Genomic DNA, 14,653 nt, shown 5'->3' with positions numbered 1-14,653 from the left:
GGTTGTCAAAGGATTGGCAGAAAAAATGTAAAAAGACTACTTTGTTTTATCACACCATTGCTCCAAAACTCTGTAAAGAAAAGCTCTCAAGGTTTTGCTAAGGTGGACAAAGCTGGGTGAGATTTAAAAACAAGGAAACTAAACATTCAGACATGGGCAGACAACAGTTATGAAAAATTTCAGCCCTATTTGTTAATGTCTGGGCCAAGCTATATACAATCAAATACAGGAATCATATTGGGATATAGGTGGTAACTTTAATGGTTAACCATTTTAATTTCGGAGGCCACCACTGAAGTGGACAAAAGGAGGAGCTATAGCCTGCTTAAGATAAATACTTAATAATGCTGAAAGGACAGCTGATATTAGAACATCTTCTTGTAATATGGGGGACACCAAGCTGACATGAATGAAACTGTGCTGTAATTCGGAGACCACTAACAGAATCACAGAATCACAGAATGGTCAGGGTTGGAAGGGACCTCTGGAGATCACCTAGTCCAACCCCCCAGCCAGAGCAGGGTCACCTACAACAGGTTGCACAGGACAGCGTCCAGGCGGGTTTTGAATGTCTCCAGAGTGGGAGACTCCACAACCTCTCTGGGCAGCCTGTGCCAGTGCTCCACTACCCTCAAGGTAAAGAAGTTCCTCCTCATGTTAAGATGGAACTGCCTATATTCAAGCTTGTGCCCATTACCCCTCGTCCTATCACTGGGCACCGCTGAAAAAAGACTGCTCCCATCCCCCTGGCATCCTCCCTTTCAGTATTTGTAAGTATTAATAAGATCCCCCCCTTACCTTCTTTCCTTTAGACTAAAGAGACCCAAGTCCCTCAGTCTTTCCTCATATGAGAGATGTTCCAACCCCCAAATCAGCTTTGTAGCCTGTTGCTGGACCCTCTCCAGCAGATCCCTGTCCTTCTTGAACTGGGGAGCCCAGAACTGGATGCAGTACTCCAGATGCGGCCTCACCAGGGCAGAGTAGAGGGGGAGGATGCCCTCCCTCGACCTGCTGGCCACCCTTTTCCTGATGCAACCCAGGATGCCATTTGCCTTCTTGGCCGCCAGGGCACATTGCTAGCTCATGGTCATCCTGTTGTCCACCAGGACTCCCAGGTCCCTTTCCACAGAGCTGCTCTCCAGCAGGTCAGCCCCCAACCTGTACTGATGCATGGGGTTATTCCTCCCCAGGTGCAGTCCCCTACACTTGCCCTTGTTGAATTTCATAAGGTTTCTCTCTGCCCAACTCTCCGGCCTGTCCAGGTCACGCTGTAAGGCGGCACAGCCTTCTGGCGGGTCAGCCACTCCTCCCAGTTTTGTGTCATCAGCAAACTTGCTGATGGTGCACTCTATCCCTTCATCCAGATCACTGATGAATATATTGAACAGGACTGGGCCCAGTACTGACCCCTGAGGGACACTACTTGTTACTGACCTCCAACTAGACTCTGCCCCACTAACCACAACCCTCTGAGCTCTATCTGTCAGCCAGTTCTCAATCCACCTCACTGTCCATTCATCTAAGCCACCCTTCCTAAGCTTGCCTGTGAGGATGATGTGGGAGACAGTGTCGAAAGCCTTGCCGAAGTCAAGGTAGACAACATCCACTGCCCTCCCCTCATCCACCCATCTAGTCACTTCGTCATAGAAGGCTATCAGATTAGTCAGACATGACTTCCCCTTGGTGAATCCATTTTGACTCCTTCTGATAATCTTCTTTTCATCCAGGTTTTTTGCGATGGTACCCAGAACAAGCTGTTCCATCATCTTTCCAGGGATGGAGGTGAGGCTGACTGGCCTGTAGTTTTCCCGGGCATCCTTCCTGCCCTTTTTGAAGACTGGAGTGACATTGGCTATCCTCCAGTCCCCAGGCACCTCACCTCTCCTCCAGGACCTTTCAAAGATGATGGAGAGTGGCCCAGCAATGACTTCCCCCAGCTCCCTCAGCACCCGAGGGTGCATCCCATCAGGCCCCATGGATTTGTGTATAGCCAGTTTATCGAACTGATCTCTAACGTGCTCCTCATCAACCAAGGGATAGTCTTGCTTCCCCCAGACTTTCTCGGTTACCTGCAAAGTCTGGGTCTCCCGAGGACTGGCCAAGTGGTCTCGGACCTGGTCCTCCTCAACTGAGGGGAAATCTTCCTCCCTCCAGACCTTCCCCCCTAACGATGCAGGACCAAAGCTCGCTGCCTACCTTCCTTGCAGAAAGGTCCTTCATAGGCTGAGTTGGTACAATCACAGGAGTAACCATTATACTTCTCCACACATTTTCCTCCATTATGGCACAGGTTACCATAACTGCTGCAATGTCCTGGACATCCAGGTTTAACACCAGGTGTCATTTTAGCTCTCTCTTCAAGGTCAAGTTTCTGTCCATTTAAATGCAGAGATCGAATGCATCCCAAAAAGCCCTTTTGTCTGGAAGCTGTTCCTCCTGAAAAAGAGAGGAAAAGGACATGCATTCATTGGTGAGTCTGCACAGTAATCAAAGCCCTGAAGTCCAATCCAGAGGTACAAATACGAATCCATGAATTTTAAAAAATATTATGTATTGTATATCAATGCATACAGTGGCAAAAGATGACAGACGGACAGCTCTGGAAACTAAAGATCTCTATCTTTATGGAAGGACCAAAAAGCTGTATGTGACACTTTCTTGTTGCCATTCTTCCCTTTCCTGCCTTATCTACTGCCCTGTCTGGCATTTAAACTGCAAATTAATTTGGGAAAAAATATTAGCTTCTTTATCGTATGTCTGCATATCACCTCATACATGAGAAACCCAAACCTAAAATGTTTTGGGTTTTTTTTTCCTATTTGTTCCTATAGTACAGAGTATAAATAACACCCTAATCCCAACAGCAGGTGAGTTACACATGCTGATGAGTGCAGATAGGAGGGATGAGTCATGTTCAGCACCAGACCGGCTGGCTGAAGGGAAATGACTTGAGTCGGAATTTATGCATGACTGCCCAACCTGATGTTGCATGTGAATGGTTGTCGTAGGCAAGAAACATGAGTTCAGGTCACAGTGTGTTATTTATTACAATTGTAAAACATAATTGTATCTCTTTCTGAAGACCAGAGCTGCATGGATCCATGCAAGAGGGCAGTTCAGTCTCTGCAAGCTAACTAGCTTCATATCTGCCCAATGAAATTGCTAACAGTGTTATAATGAAGACACTTTTTCCGTAAGAAGCGGGCCCTGAGAATTTTAATAATGATGATTTTTAGAGTACTTTGTGAAGATATCACCTTTTTTTTTTTTTATTGCAGGCATTGTTTGGCAGTTGCCAATGTTTTGCTTTTGAAGATACTGCAATTTTGATTGCTGCTAAGAAATCTAATTCTGGTTCAGGAGTTAACAGCATTTGTAGGCTCTGAAATGCTAGCTTTATTGGTGATTCTCCTGCAAAAGTAGTATGAAAGAAGTTATCTTTCCGAATTATTCTTCTGTAGAAGTTGGTTCTATACCAATGTGCATGAGAGAAGAGATTACATCTTTTGATAAGTCCTTGCAAGAGAGCATCTGTTTTTTCATAAATTGTTTAATTAAAGCAAGACTTCTGCAAACTAAGAGAATGAAGCAACAGTCTGAAAAGCAATCTCACCAAAACCCTATTGTTCCGCTATACCGTTCTAGCATATTTTTCTTTTTGGTACACTTATGGCAGAAATACTGAATTTGAATTAGAATAATTGAACTATAGGATAGTATGTGTGAGACAGGTTTATTTTATGCTAATTTTATGATGCCTTTTCTCAGAGAAACAAATATTTTCAAATTCCTCTTTAGCCAGCTGCTCTTTTCAGGTAAGCAAATGTTAGCTCACTTATTTTAAAGGCCTTCTGAGCACAAGAATCGCGCCTTCTGCATTCGCTGACCTGTGCACACACAATCCTTTGGAGATTTACTTCCAAAACCAAATACACCACACAGAATTTTCAGTAATGTCCAAATAAGTAGAAAAGTGATTTCTCCCTTTAAGGTTACTGGTTACTGTGTTTTCTTTTGCATGGAAGGTAACCACAACTACTACAAGGATAACAGTTTCTTTGTCTTTTCTCTCCACACACATGCAAATCTCAGCTGCAACATTTAAAGAATGAGTACAAACTATTAACTGTTCCATAGATGTCATGTTTATTGCACTACCTATATTCTTACTGCTCTCTAAAGCACTTTGGAAAGCCATGTAAAGTAAGTTTCTCATTCTTCTCCTCTTCTAATGTCTGGAGAGTATAGCTCTTAACAGAGACCACTGATATGACCATAGATCCACACAGTATTGCTTAAGCAAATCTGTTTATTTTTTTGGCATTTGGGCAGTTTTCTTCAATTGACTAGACCTAATCTTCAAATACATTCCTGGGAAGCAGAGAAAAACTGAAAACAAACAAAACCCTTCCCCAAACTAGGCGTTGCAGATTCTTCCTACCCTAATAGGCCTGTTAGACTAGACAATTTCATGCATGCAACCTACATGTTTTGTTCAGGAAGACCAATTTTAGGATAAGCCTCAGGACCATAAACACCAAGGTTAAGGGTGTTCTTTGCTGAGTGGAGGTGACAGTCAAATGAGCCATGCTGCTTTCAGCGAGGTATTTATGCAGCTGAATTGTACTGAGAAGCCATGGGGCACGGAAGAGAGTCTGAGAGGAGGGGGCAAGAACTTCACAACTGAGAACTCATAGTGTAGCCCAGTGACACCATTGGCTAAATTATTAACATTCTATCAATGAACTGAGGATTTGCTTTAAAAAGACAAGCACTTTTTGTTGGTAAGAACTGGATTAGGGAGGCTGAAGCAGCGTAAAGAAGTATTAGGAGCTTTCTTGCTTTATGTAACTGATAAAAAGATAAGGAAAGAGCACAAGAGTATAAGAATCATCATTATTATTACTCAGGAGTAGAAGAACTTGCAGTGATATTCCTTAGAAGACGTCTAAGTCACACTTATTAGTCTCAAACTGAAAGTTGTACAAAGCAGTCAAGATACACAAGGAATTAAGTATCAAATTCTCCTCTTGGCCTCCAAAACATCCCAAAGTATCAACAGATTCCTTTAAACAAAAACCCAACAAAACAGTAAACAAAGTATGCCCCTTCCTTTTCTCTGTCTCCCAAGAAAGTTTCTCAGATGTTGACTCTCTTTGGGTTACGTTGCATTTGGACTGTCTACAACAGACAGAGGAGATTCACCCGAGGATTTCTCGCTCCCTTGCTCCCAAGACAAAACCAGGAACCCAAGCACTTAACTTTGCTTGTGCCCTGAACATACCAAACCAATAGCACAAAACCCTCTGATCAAGGCTTTATGCAGCAAATTAACTTCTTAGGATTTTTATTTTGCTTCTCTGATGTTACCAGTTGGAATGCAAATCTTGTTCTCAAAGAGGTCTGTGAGGACTGTCGTTCCCCTTTCCTCCCCATACCGGAGTGCTATGGTCATGCCGTCTTCATGAAATTAGACAGTTTCATCTCAGACTACACCATGAGAGGAGACGATGACACACCTCCTCCAGGACCACAGGGATATACCAGGAGACAGCTGCACTATCCAAAAGGATGTCACTCATTTTGAATGCTGAAAGCCACCATCCATTGAAAGGAATGATTTCTGCCTGTCCCTTCAGAACAAGTAATGTGTCAAATTGGCCTGTGGCTGGGCAGTTCGGTGCAGTTAATGTTATCTAGCCTGTACATTTGTTTAAGGTTTGCTCCTTGTACTGTAATTTTTTTAAATTAACAGAAGAAATATAGCCAAATGCAGGGATATCCTCGATGTGACTTGGGATTAAAAAGCAGCTTAAAGAAGTTAGATACCTGAGACCCACTAAAAGAAAGCGAGAAATGGTTTTCTAACTCCTTCAGGCTGCTTTACAATCCAAGCTTGCTTGATTTTCAGTGTACTGACAACGAAGAAGCATTTCTCCCTTCCGCTTTGCACACACAGAAAGCTAACTCAAAGCCTGCCGCACACTCCATGTGTGCCAATGTTGGCCCTAAGCAGACTTCCTGTCTTTATACTAAGTTATTGCAACAAGTGTAGCCACAGAAAAACTCTTTCTGGTACTACATAGATAAATACATGTGTCCTGTGAGTCAATTACAAGTTAAACACAAGAGCTAATCATACAAACATTATTTAACCTACGCTTTTGTCTCTTACTGACTATGCATAACTGTTTCTCCGTAACAGAGAAAAACTGTAATTGAATAGTCAGATATTTATAGGAAGCGATGGAATATAACAAGAATTGCAAATTTGAATTGTGTCACATTGTGTTGCTATGGACGAGGAGATAAAAGGAGAGGGATTAGATGTGAACACCTCCATTTTGTCTCCCCTTCCTCTGGTTTTATCTTCAGGCAGATCAAATAAGAAGGTAGCCATTTTCTACGGTTTATTTTGCATGGCATGTATAAGAAATCACCACTGCAGTGGAATCTAGGCAATATCTCTTGCACATGCTATGTGGCTTGCTGGCCAGAGCAACTGCTTGGGTTCTGCTTTCCCAGGGGGAACATTCCCCAAAGGTAGATGGTGCAGGGCAGGCATCACATCAGTAAGACGAAAGAATGGCCAAGCCCCTTGAATCAAACACAAAACAGGGCAATGAAAGGTGGCAGGGCAGAACTGAATGGGGAACAGGTGGTACAGAAAGAAATGACCCCCAAATTTCAGCATTTCTGTGAATACAATGAATAGTATGAGCATATGAAAAGAAGGATCTAATTCTCAGCTGTTATCTCTGTATTCCTTTTATACAATATCGATTTATAAAAGAGACTTTGGGGTAACAGAAATCACTATGCGAGTGCATCTCTCCAGCATACGCAAAACTCGTGTGAACTTATCTACCTGCAATGTTGCACCAGCTCCAAAATGAAAGTATTTGTGGGTGTATTCATGTGCAGATAATGAATTATGGCTACTTTATGCTTATCAAGGCCAGAAGTGAGTGATAAAGGAGATAGTACTGTTAATCCAAGTAATACAATGTGAGTTCAAGTTCAGTAAGACATGCCGAACATTCAGAGCTACGCCAGAGAAATGCAGTTTAAGAACATTAAACACACCCACAGTTACACCTAAGTACACAGAGCAAGCTGAAAATTGATTTTTACCCTAGCAATGACCCAGACAGGCTGAAGTTCAAGAACACACACAACTCAAGATTAGCATAGGGACAAGTCATGGTGAGACTCCCAGGCTCTGCTATAGTCTCTGAACATTTTTCACAGTCTTTAAGACGCAGCTTTGCATTAGTTCACGATCAGTGTTTTCTCCATCTAAAAGGACTAGACAGTTGTTGTGATTTGAGGTTTTTTTGCGTTTGGTTTCTTATGGGAGAGAATATTTGCCCACACACGTGGTATATTTTTATCTCTGAATCCAGTCTTTTTAAATTCCTTGCCAAGTTTAAGAGAGAGAATATTATGTTCTCACATATTTCAAGAAAACTGGTAGCAGGGTAAATAAGAGAGAAACAGCATCAAGGTCTCCACTCAGGAAGACTGAAATGTGAATTCATCCCTTACTGGACATAAAAGAAACTGCACACATAAAAGAGAAATCCTTCTCTGTGCTTAGTCATTGGAAATTCTTCAGTAAAAGCCTAAATCTCCTAAAATACCTAAGTCAGTCAATCTGAAGATAAACTTCCAAGGAAAGTCAGGCTTTCTTAACTCCCATCCTTACGAAGTATTTAAAGGCTGATTAACTGCCTCACAACGTGTTGGTATCTCCGGATCAGAAGTAAATGAAGCACAGCTCCACAACTGCCTACAACTGACTATTTTGTTAACATTGCTGGAGAAGGCTTCTGTTCAACTTTCTTCACTATAAATCATAGAAAGTAAAAAGTCTGTTTGACAGGCTAACTTTTAAAAAAACCCAATAAACCAATAAAAAAATACCCCAAGAGCTAAATTCTTCTATTACAGTCCCAAATATATCTGGTTCTTGAGTTAAGAAGGAGAAATCTGTCCAAAACTGCAGTAAATAACTCATTCATAAACCAGGCAGAAACAGCTGACAAGGAATGAATTGGTCCAAATTAGCAGAATTCCTTTAAAATTATGCTATATGCCAACTGCCTCTGTGGTCAAATTTTACAAATGTCCAAATTTATTTTATACACGTCATCCACTGCTTATAACTCCCTAAAAGGAAAAGACTTTTCCTTTTAGAGGGTTATATAACCACCTCACATATACTGCACATAGGCTGATGTCTCTCAAGCAACAGGAAAATAATCATAGTTTGAAAGCTACAGTGGATCTCCATTTGATCATCATCGTAATGCTACATGATACTAATATAGTTCTTTCATCCCAAAGGATCAATAAATCCTTCCAGAAGATAAATAAATGAAATCAAATGTTGACACTGAGCCTTATTTATGAGATTTACAAAATATTTGAATTGATTCCGGAGAAGAATCAAGTAAAAAAGAAAAGGTTATATCTTAATGACAAACTACCTCCAGTGTGGAAACAAACTTCCATGTTTTAATGGAATGAAACAGGGAGACTCAATCAAAAAATATCTGGAACATTTTTAAAATAGCAAATTACATCAGTTATATAGATTATTAATTAAGAATGTGCATACTAATTGCAGAAACCCCTTAATCACTGTCAGAATGCAGAATGCTGCAGAAACAAATATGTTGTGGATTATAGGGGGAGTAGGGAATAATATTATGTACTGCTGCTTCTTTCCTTTTTACAATGTTGTTTATGCATTTATTTTTCAGATGAGATAAAATTCGGTCCGCATGGTTGAGGTATTAAATCAGTTGCTTCCTATTAGAGATTGGAATAAGACCTTCAGCAGAGACAAATTATGCCACATCTGTGTATTGTTGGACTTCTGCCACGTTTCCCTGGAGCACCTGGGGACAAGCAGTGTCAGTATCAGGAGGCTGCCCAGGTTTCCATCTCTTCTGACTGCTCTTAGAAAAACTCGGGAAGTCACGGACAGTTTTGGCCTTCAATATGGTAGAGCTAAGGGCAGAAAAAGCACTCCTAAAAGCATCAGGTTTTCTGTCCCTTTTGTTCAGGGCTGAGTAAATTGTGGATTTACTGCACAGTGAGAACTTTTCACCTCTTGGCTGAGATAAAGTAACTAAGTCCTAGAGTTTATTCTAAATATTAAATACAATCAGAGAAAAACAGGTCGGGAGTCACCGCTGGAGGTCAACTGGTGCAACCTGTTCCCCAAAGCACAGCTACGTTCAGGTGCGGTACAGATTCCCTTCTCCACCAAGACTAATGGGACCTTTTCTGCACAGCTGCATCCTACCTACTCAATTCCCAGCTTGTACAGATGCATGATGTTATTCTGCCCCAGGTGCAGGGCTTTGCATTTGCCTTTGCTGACAAGGGTTCCTGTTGACACATTTCTCTGTTGAGGTCCTTAACCACCATGGGGTTTCATGATGCAATTCATTCATCATGTCGCTTTAAAACCATCATGAAGTTCATTCAGATAACCTGCTTATTCTGCTGAGGCAGAGAAACAAGCTTATAGGCAGATACTGATTAGCTGATGTAAGATGGTAAGCAGCTGATATATATGACATATCTGATAGACTTACGAAAAAACCCTCCATTTTTACTCCTTTAAAAGGAAACAATCAGAAATTTCCAAAAGTCTATCCAGTTATTAAATTCTCGAAGTTTTCTAACTGGAAACAGTACCTTGCTTAGATTTCTCTGATGTTTCTAAGGTGTCTAGCAGCACAACCCTACCGCCTTCAGGCTTGGGCTCCCACAGAACGTGTTCCTAGGATCATCACAGCATTTGAGAAACAAGTGATTAGCAGCATGCTTCATACCAGAAAGCAGAAACCTCACACTGTGACAGTCTTAAGCTTCCCTTCTGTGAGTTCTTTAGGGAACTTTCCTCTGGCTGAGTCTATCAGAGATCATTTTAGGTATGAATCAACAGCTATGAGGGAAGGACTCCTGGCCATTGATACAGCTATAGCTATTTATTAACAGATTCATTCATTATGTTCACAGCCCAGTAATTACTGCACACATACATTATAAAAAGCTCAAATAAGTACCCCAAAATCTTCATAAATCAAAGGGTGTGGATACACAGGCAAACTTTATTAAAATGAATTGACAGATTGAGGTTTGCTATAGCATTTCAGCTAAGTAAGAGAATCCATTTTAAGGAAAGAATCAGTAGTTACCCGAGCGGCCCTGAATAAGACGCAGGTTACAACCCACTCCATCACTGAGCAGATTACTCAGAAAGACAGTGTTTGAATATAGAAAAGGAAGAAGTCCCTTTGTAATCCCTGATTATATTATCAAATACAAGCTGGTCCCAATCTAGGTTTAATTTGCAAGGGAGATAAGGAAACAAAGCATACGCAAACAGATATTATTTTTTCTTTCTTTTCTTCTTCCCCCCCCCCCCCCCCTTGAAAGATCACCTTCAGTTAAAATAACTGTATTTGCTTTGACTGTGTTCATAGTTCTCTTGCACATGCACTCTATGGCCAAATAAGGGTTTTAGCAGGCACGCTTGAATGAACAGACTTTAAGACCATACTGTCACTAGGCTTTGCCCCAGAAACTCATATGAAGAATTTGTGCCTTTTACACTGCATCTAAAATGAGAGATCACATTTCCTACAGCAAATTACACAGCCAGTGCTGCACAAGAAGAAATACTATGAATTCTTTGGCACTAAATATGTTTCAAGCAACCTTAGAGTCTAAAAATACCATCTGGTATACTACGGTTAAACTATGATTAGTGCTTTTGAGTGTAAAGGCAGTAGTTTGGGTGTTTACTTTATGTTGCCTATGCAGGAGTGGAAGAAGAGAAAGCAGAAATATGTCACCACATGCAAGCTCAATGGTGAATCAACAGTGTTACCAAGGTACAGACATAGACATACTGTACATATCTACAGAAACCCTTAAATGGTCCCTACCTACAAATAATTGGCTGTTGAGCTGCAAGCGGAAGTGGCCCTCAGCAGGTGCCTCCAGGACCTTCTTGGGGAGGCTGTCCACCTGGAGAGAGGTTTGCTTGAGGTTCCTCTCCGCTCGGACATAGTGCCACTGGTTGTCATTCAGGGGTGTGGGAGACTGCACAGTGGCTTCTGTGGGGCCATTCCCGACATCTATGGAGAAGGTGATCTCTTTGGGGGCTGGAATAGACAAACAGATGTGAAGAGGAAGTGAAGGTCTGAACTAAGTCGTGGCTTTGACATCAAGAAATCTTACATAAATATAGGGTCCATTAACTTTTATGTCAGCAAATAGTACAGCATCATTTACCTCCCATCTCCTACCCAGCAGCTTATACATAAATCTAAGCCTGCAGCCTCACTGTTTGATCTCTGCTGTGATTATGCTTGGCTGTGGGTACCCATCTTTTTTTGCTATAACAATCACAGTGCTCTAGAAATAGTAGTTTATTCTCTTTTCAAGCACAAGTGCCAAATGCTATACAAAGTCACACAATGGTAGCCAAACATTTTGGATGAATAATGCTAAGATGAGAAAAAGGATGAAGGAGCTCCTTCTGACTAAATCTTACAAAATACATGTAGTTAACAATTACAGAACCTGGCTGCATATGGTAGGAGAGAATCCTACACGCATTTGTTTGCCTGAATAAACCTGACGCAGGAAGCAAGGAAAAACAGATGAGCGAAACTAGTTCATTAGTGATCCTAAACTAAAGAGGCATATGTAACACATGTCCAGAGACAGCAAGGCTCCTAGAAACAGGATGATAATTGAAAAACAACAGTCATATAAAGGAGTCCGTCTTGCTCTGCTGGAAGGCTGAATGGGGCCGGAACTTTTTAACATTCTTGCTACTGATTATTTTTCCTCTTTCTAAAATGCTAAATACACCAGAAAGACTGAGAACCAAGTCCACAAACCACACAACCAGAAGGTTGTGTATTGAAAATTCATAAAAACCTGTTATTTCAAGCCAAATAAATTGGATAGGTCTGGTTTTGGAAGCTGCTTCTTAGATAGTTAAGATGGGAAACACTCCATAGGGATAGACAAAGATCTATTCTGAGCCCTTGCATCTGCTAAAAGGCTGTTTCCCTTCAAAGCAGCTGGTCTGTGGAACTTCCTTGATACAAGGCCTTTAGGCTGCAAATTCCATCTGGCAGGAAGAAAAACACCACCAAACTACTAATAAGAAGCCTAAGTTTAAAAGACAAGACTTTCCCTGAACTTTTATATAACTCATTTCTCTAGGAATATGGATTTTACACACATACGAAAGCTTGCACTAAACAATCCCCTCAGCAGTTTACAGTATTTGTTGTATTTGATATCAAAATGCTACTTTTACTTCCATACCTCTGAGAATGAAATGCAGTACACTGAAGTACAACCAAATTGGACTTTGATGTGCAATTAGCAGTAAATCATACCTCATTACCTTGTGATAATGCACCATGACATTTACCATTGGTTTAATGAATCGAAGGGCCTTGGGGCCCTGTTTTATTAAATTTTATGTTGGGGTTATTATAAGCATATTATAAAATGCATAGCACTTAGCTTGTTTTTCCTAAGCTTGACAGAATTTGGAATACAGAAGTAATATTTCATGTCAAGCCACGATACTCTTTTGTCACTAATAAATATCTGAACTCATCAGAACAGGAGTGAGGCAAAACCTCACTAATTAAGTTCCCTGCTCCTCTCCTTTATATACTGAGTAGCAGTTATACTGCAGTCACTTACTAGATTTTGAAGTATTCAAGGCCCGTTGCAACTGTGACTGACTTATCTTGCATTAGCATCCTGTCCTTCATAGGCTGTCACCTCATAGCTGTACCATACATGCTGAGGTCTGCTGAAACACTAGGGCTGAATCAGACTGGGCATGTTGCTGATACAGAAGTAAAAGTAACCCTCAGAGTGGTTGTTTTACATTTTTCAACTAAAGTTACAGTCTACAGGTATATCTAACCCGTAGCTTTTTCTCTAAAGAGAAAAAAAAACAACCCCAAAACAACTAATATCAGTGTTGACAAAGTAAATTCAGTCACCTGCTTGTTTAAGAAAGATAAACCTAGCCATAACAAGATTAAGTGTAATGACCAAGGCCATACAGGGGAACTCTTAGAGGAGAGGTAGATAGGTCTAGATCAATGAGGCTTTATGTCTCCATCTCATCCTCTTCAGGCACCTCCAACTGTCTCAAGACAGAAGAAAATATGTCTTTCCCACTTCCCTGCACCTGTCAAATTGGGCAAACACACCAAGTTTTCTTGGCAGTGAAACTTACAGCTTATTTCAACTCGTATGAAGTCTTTAATCCCAAGGTTTTCCAAGAATACCCCGGAGGCAGCGGTAGTTTTGAAGAAGAAGGAGATGTCCGCGCTGACCTCGGCATGGAAGGTGGGGAAGTGCAGGTAGGAGGCCTCCGTGTTGAAGGAAGCGGCGTTCCAGAACTGCCCTGCGAACACAACCCCCTTCTCTATAGTTAATTGGCACAGGACAGCAGCTGCAAGCTGCATGTGGAAAGCCACCTTTCATCAGATAAATACATTTTAAAATAAAATAAAAAAACAAAACAAAACACAAAACAAAAAGAAAGAGGGAACATTCTGTACCTATGGAAATTGAGAAAAGCTTGTACTCACTGTCTCCATAGCAACGCAAAGGGCCGATTTTCCAAGCAGCCTCAGAATTTGATCTGTTTGTGTCAGTGATCACTATCTGAGTTACAGGCAAATGGTCTTTGAATGCAAGGAGGCCGGTATCATTTGTCCTGGATTATAATAAACAAACAGAAAGAGACAGATTAACCACAGACAAAATCCCCAGCATTCCTTATGCAAGGCGACATTTGAAAGATGCTTACTTAAAGATGAAAGGTGTTTTGCAGAATTACCTAGAAGACTTGCGAGCGGTATACCACACTGCTTAAGATACATATTTGCACATGTGTGCTCTATGCTCATACACAACATTGGCCACTGAAGATGCTGTATTTGGATACACGATACTGTCTGGTCTGGACTGTAGCTGTGCAGAAGCCGAGGCAGAGTGCTGCCGTGGGCATTAATAGTAAACTGGGCTCTACTGGGTTTCCTCCACAGGGTGAATTTGATGTGGATCAGGTATAAGCCCAAGTCTGCATTTCTGTTAAGTTAGCTGGAGACAGCTAACAGCATTTATGCTGGCTTTAGGCAGGAAGAGGACACGCGATACCCAACTGGGCCTGCTGTTAGCAGGGGGCAGCCAGACAATGCCTGATTCGGCTTCAAGATGGCTGGAACACGACTGACTCAGCGCGCTGCCGAGATGGTTGAATTGGCAGAGGGAGTTTGCGCTGAATCGTCCCTTTGCGTTACGCGCCTGTGAAAATTTTGGTTCAGCAACTGAAATGCTGAAGGCCGATTCACTGCACTGTCAAACTACGGTCTCTTGTTTGTATCAGCTGGGCTAACGCTTCAACTGCGACTACACACAGCTGCTAGAAAGGAAGAGAAAAGAAAGGAAGACTCCTAAAGGATCATTTCTTTGTTTCTGCTCTGAGTGTGCTGGGCAAACTGCTGTCCCCAAAACACAGTGTGGCATTTCATGGCAGCCCTGTGGCTGTTAAGCCAATTCAGTGGCTTTGACTTTG

The 14,653-nt window shown here is 41.5% G+C and overlaps 1 protein-coding gene across 1 annotated transcript in view; it reads right to left on the bottom strand.

The window, feature by feature from the left end:
- CNTNAP5 (contactin associated protein-like 5) overlaps window positions 1-14,653 on the bottom strand; it is a 223,281-nt gene that overhangs the window by 35,477 nt on the left and 173,151 nt on the right. The window contains exons 16-19 of the mRNA XM_009887328.1: window positions 13,665-13,792; window positions 13,307-13,477; window positions 10,971-11,189; window positions 2,197-2,436 (exon numbers count right to left, since the gene is read on the bottom strand). Coding sequence (XP_009885630.1) covers window positions 2,197-2,436; window positions 10,971-11,189; window positions 13,307-13,477; window positions 13,665-13,792 — 758 coding nt within the window. The remainder of the gene's footprint in view (window positions 1-2,196; window positions 2,437-10,970; window positions 11,190-13,306; window positions 13,478-13,664; window positions 13,793-14,653) is intronic.

The sequence above is a fragment of the Charadrius vociferus genome, unplaced genomic scaffold (genome assembly GCF_000708025.1).
Source record: "Charadrius vociferus isolate BGI_N301 unplaced genomic scaffold, ASM70802v2 scaffold385, whole genome shotgun sequence".
Classification (NCBI taxonomy): domain Eukaryota; kingdom Metazoa; phylum Chordata; class Aves; order Charadriiformes; family Charadriidae; genus Charadrius; species Charadrius vociferus.
The sequence above is the reverse complement of the archived record's forward strand: the minus strand, read 5'-3'. Positions and strand labels throughout refer to the sequence as shown.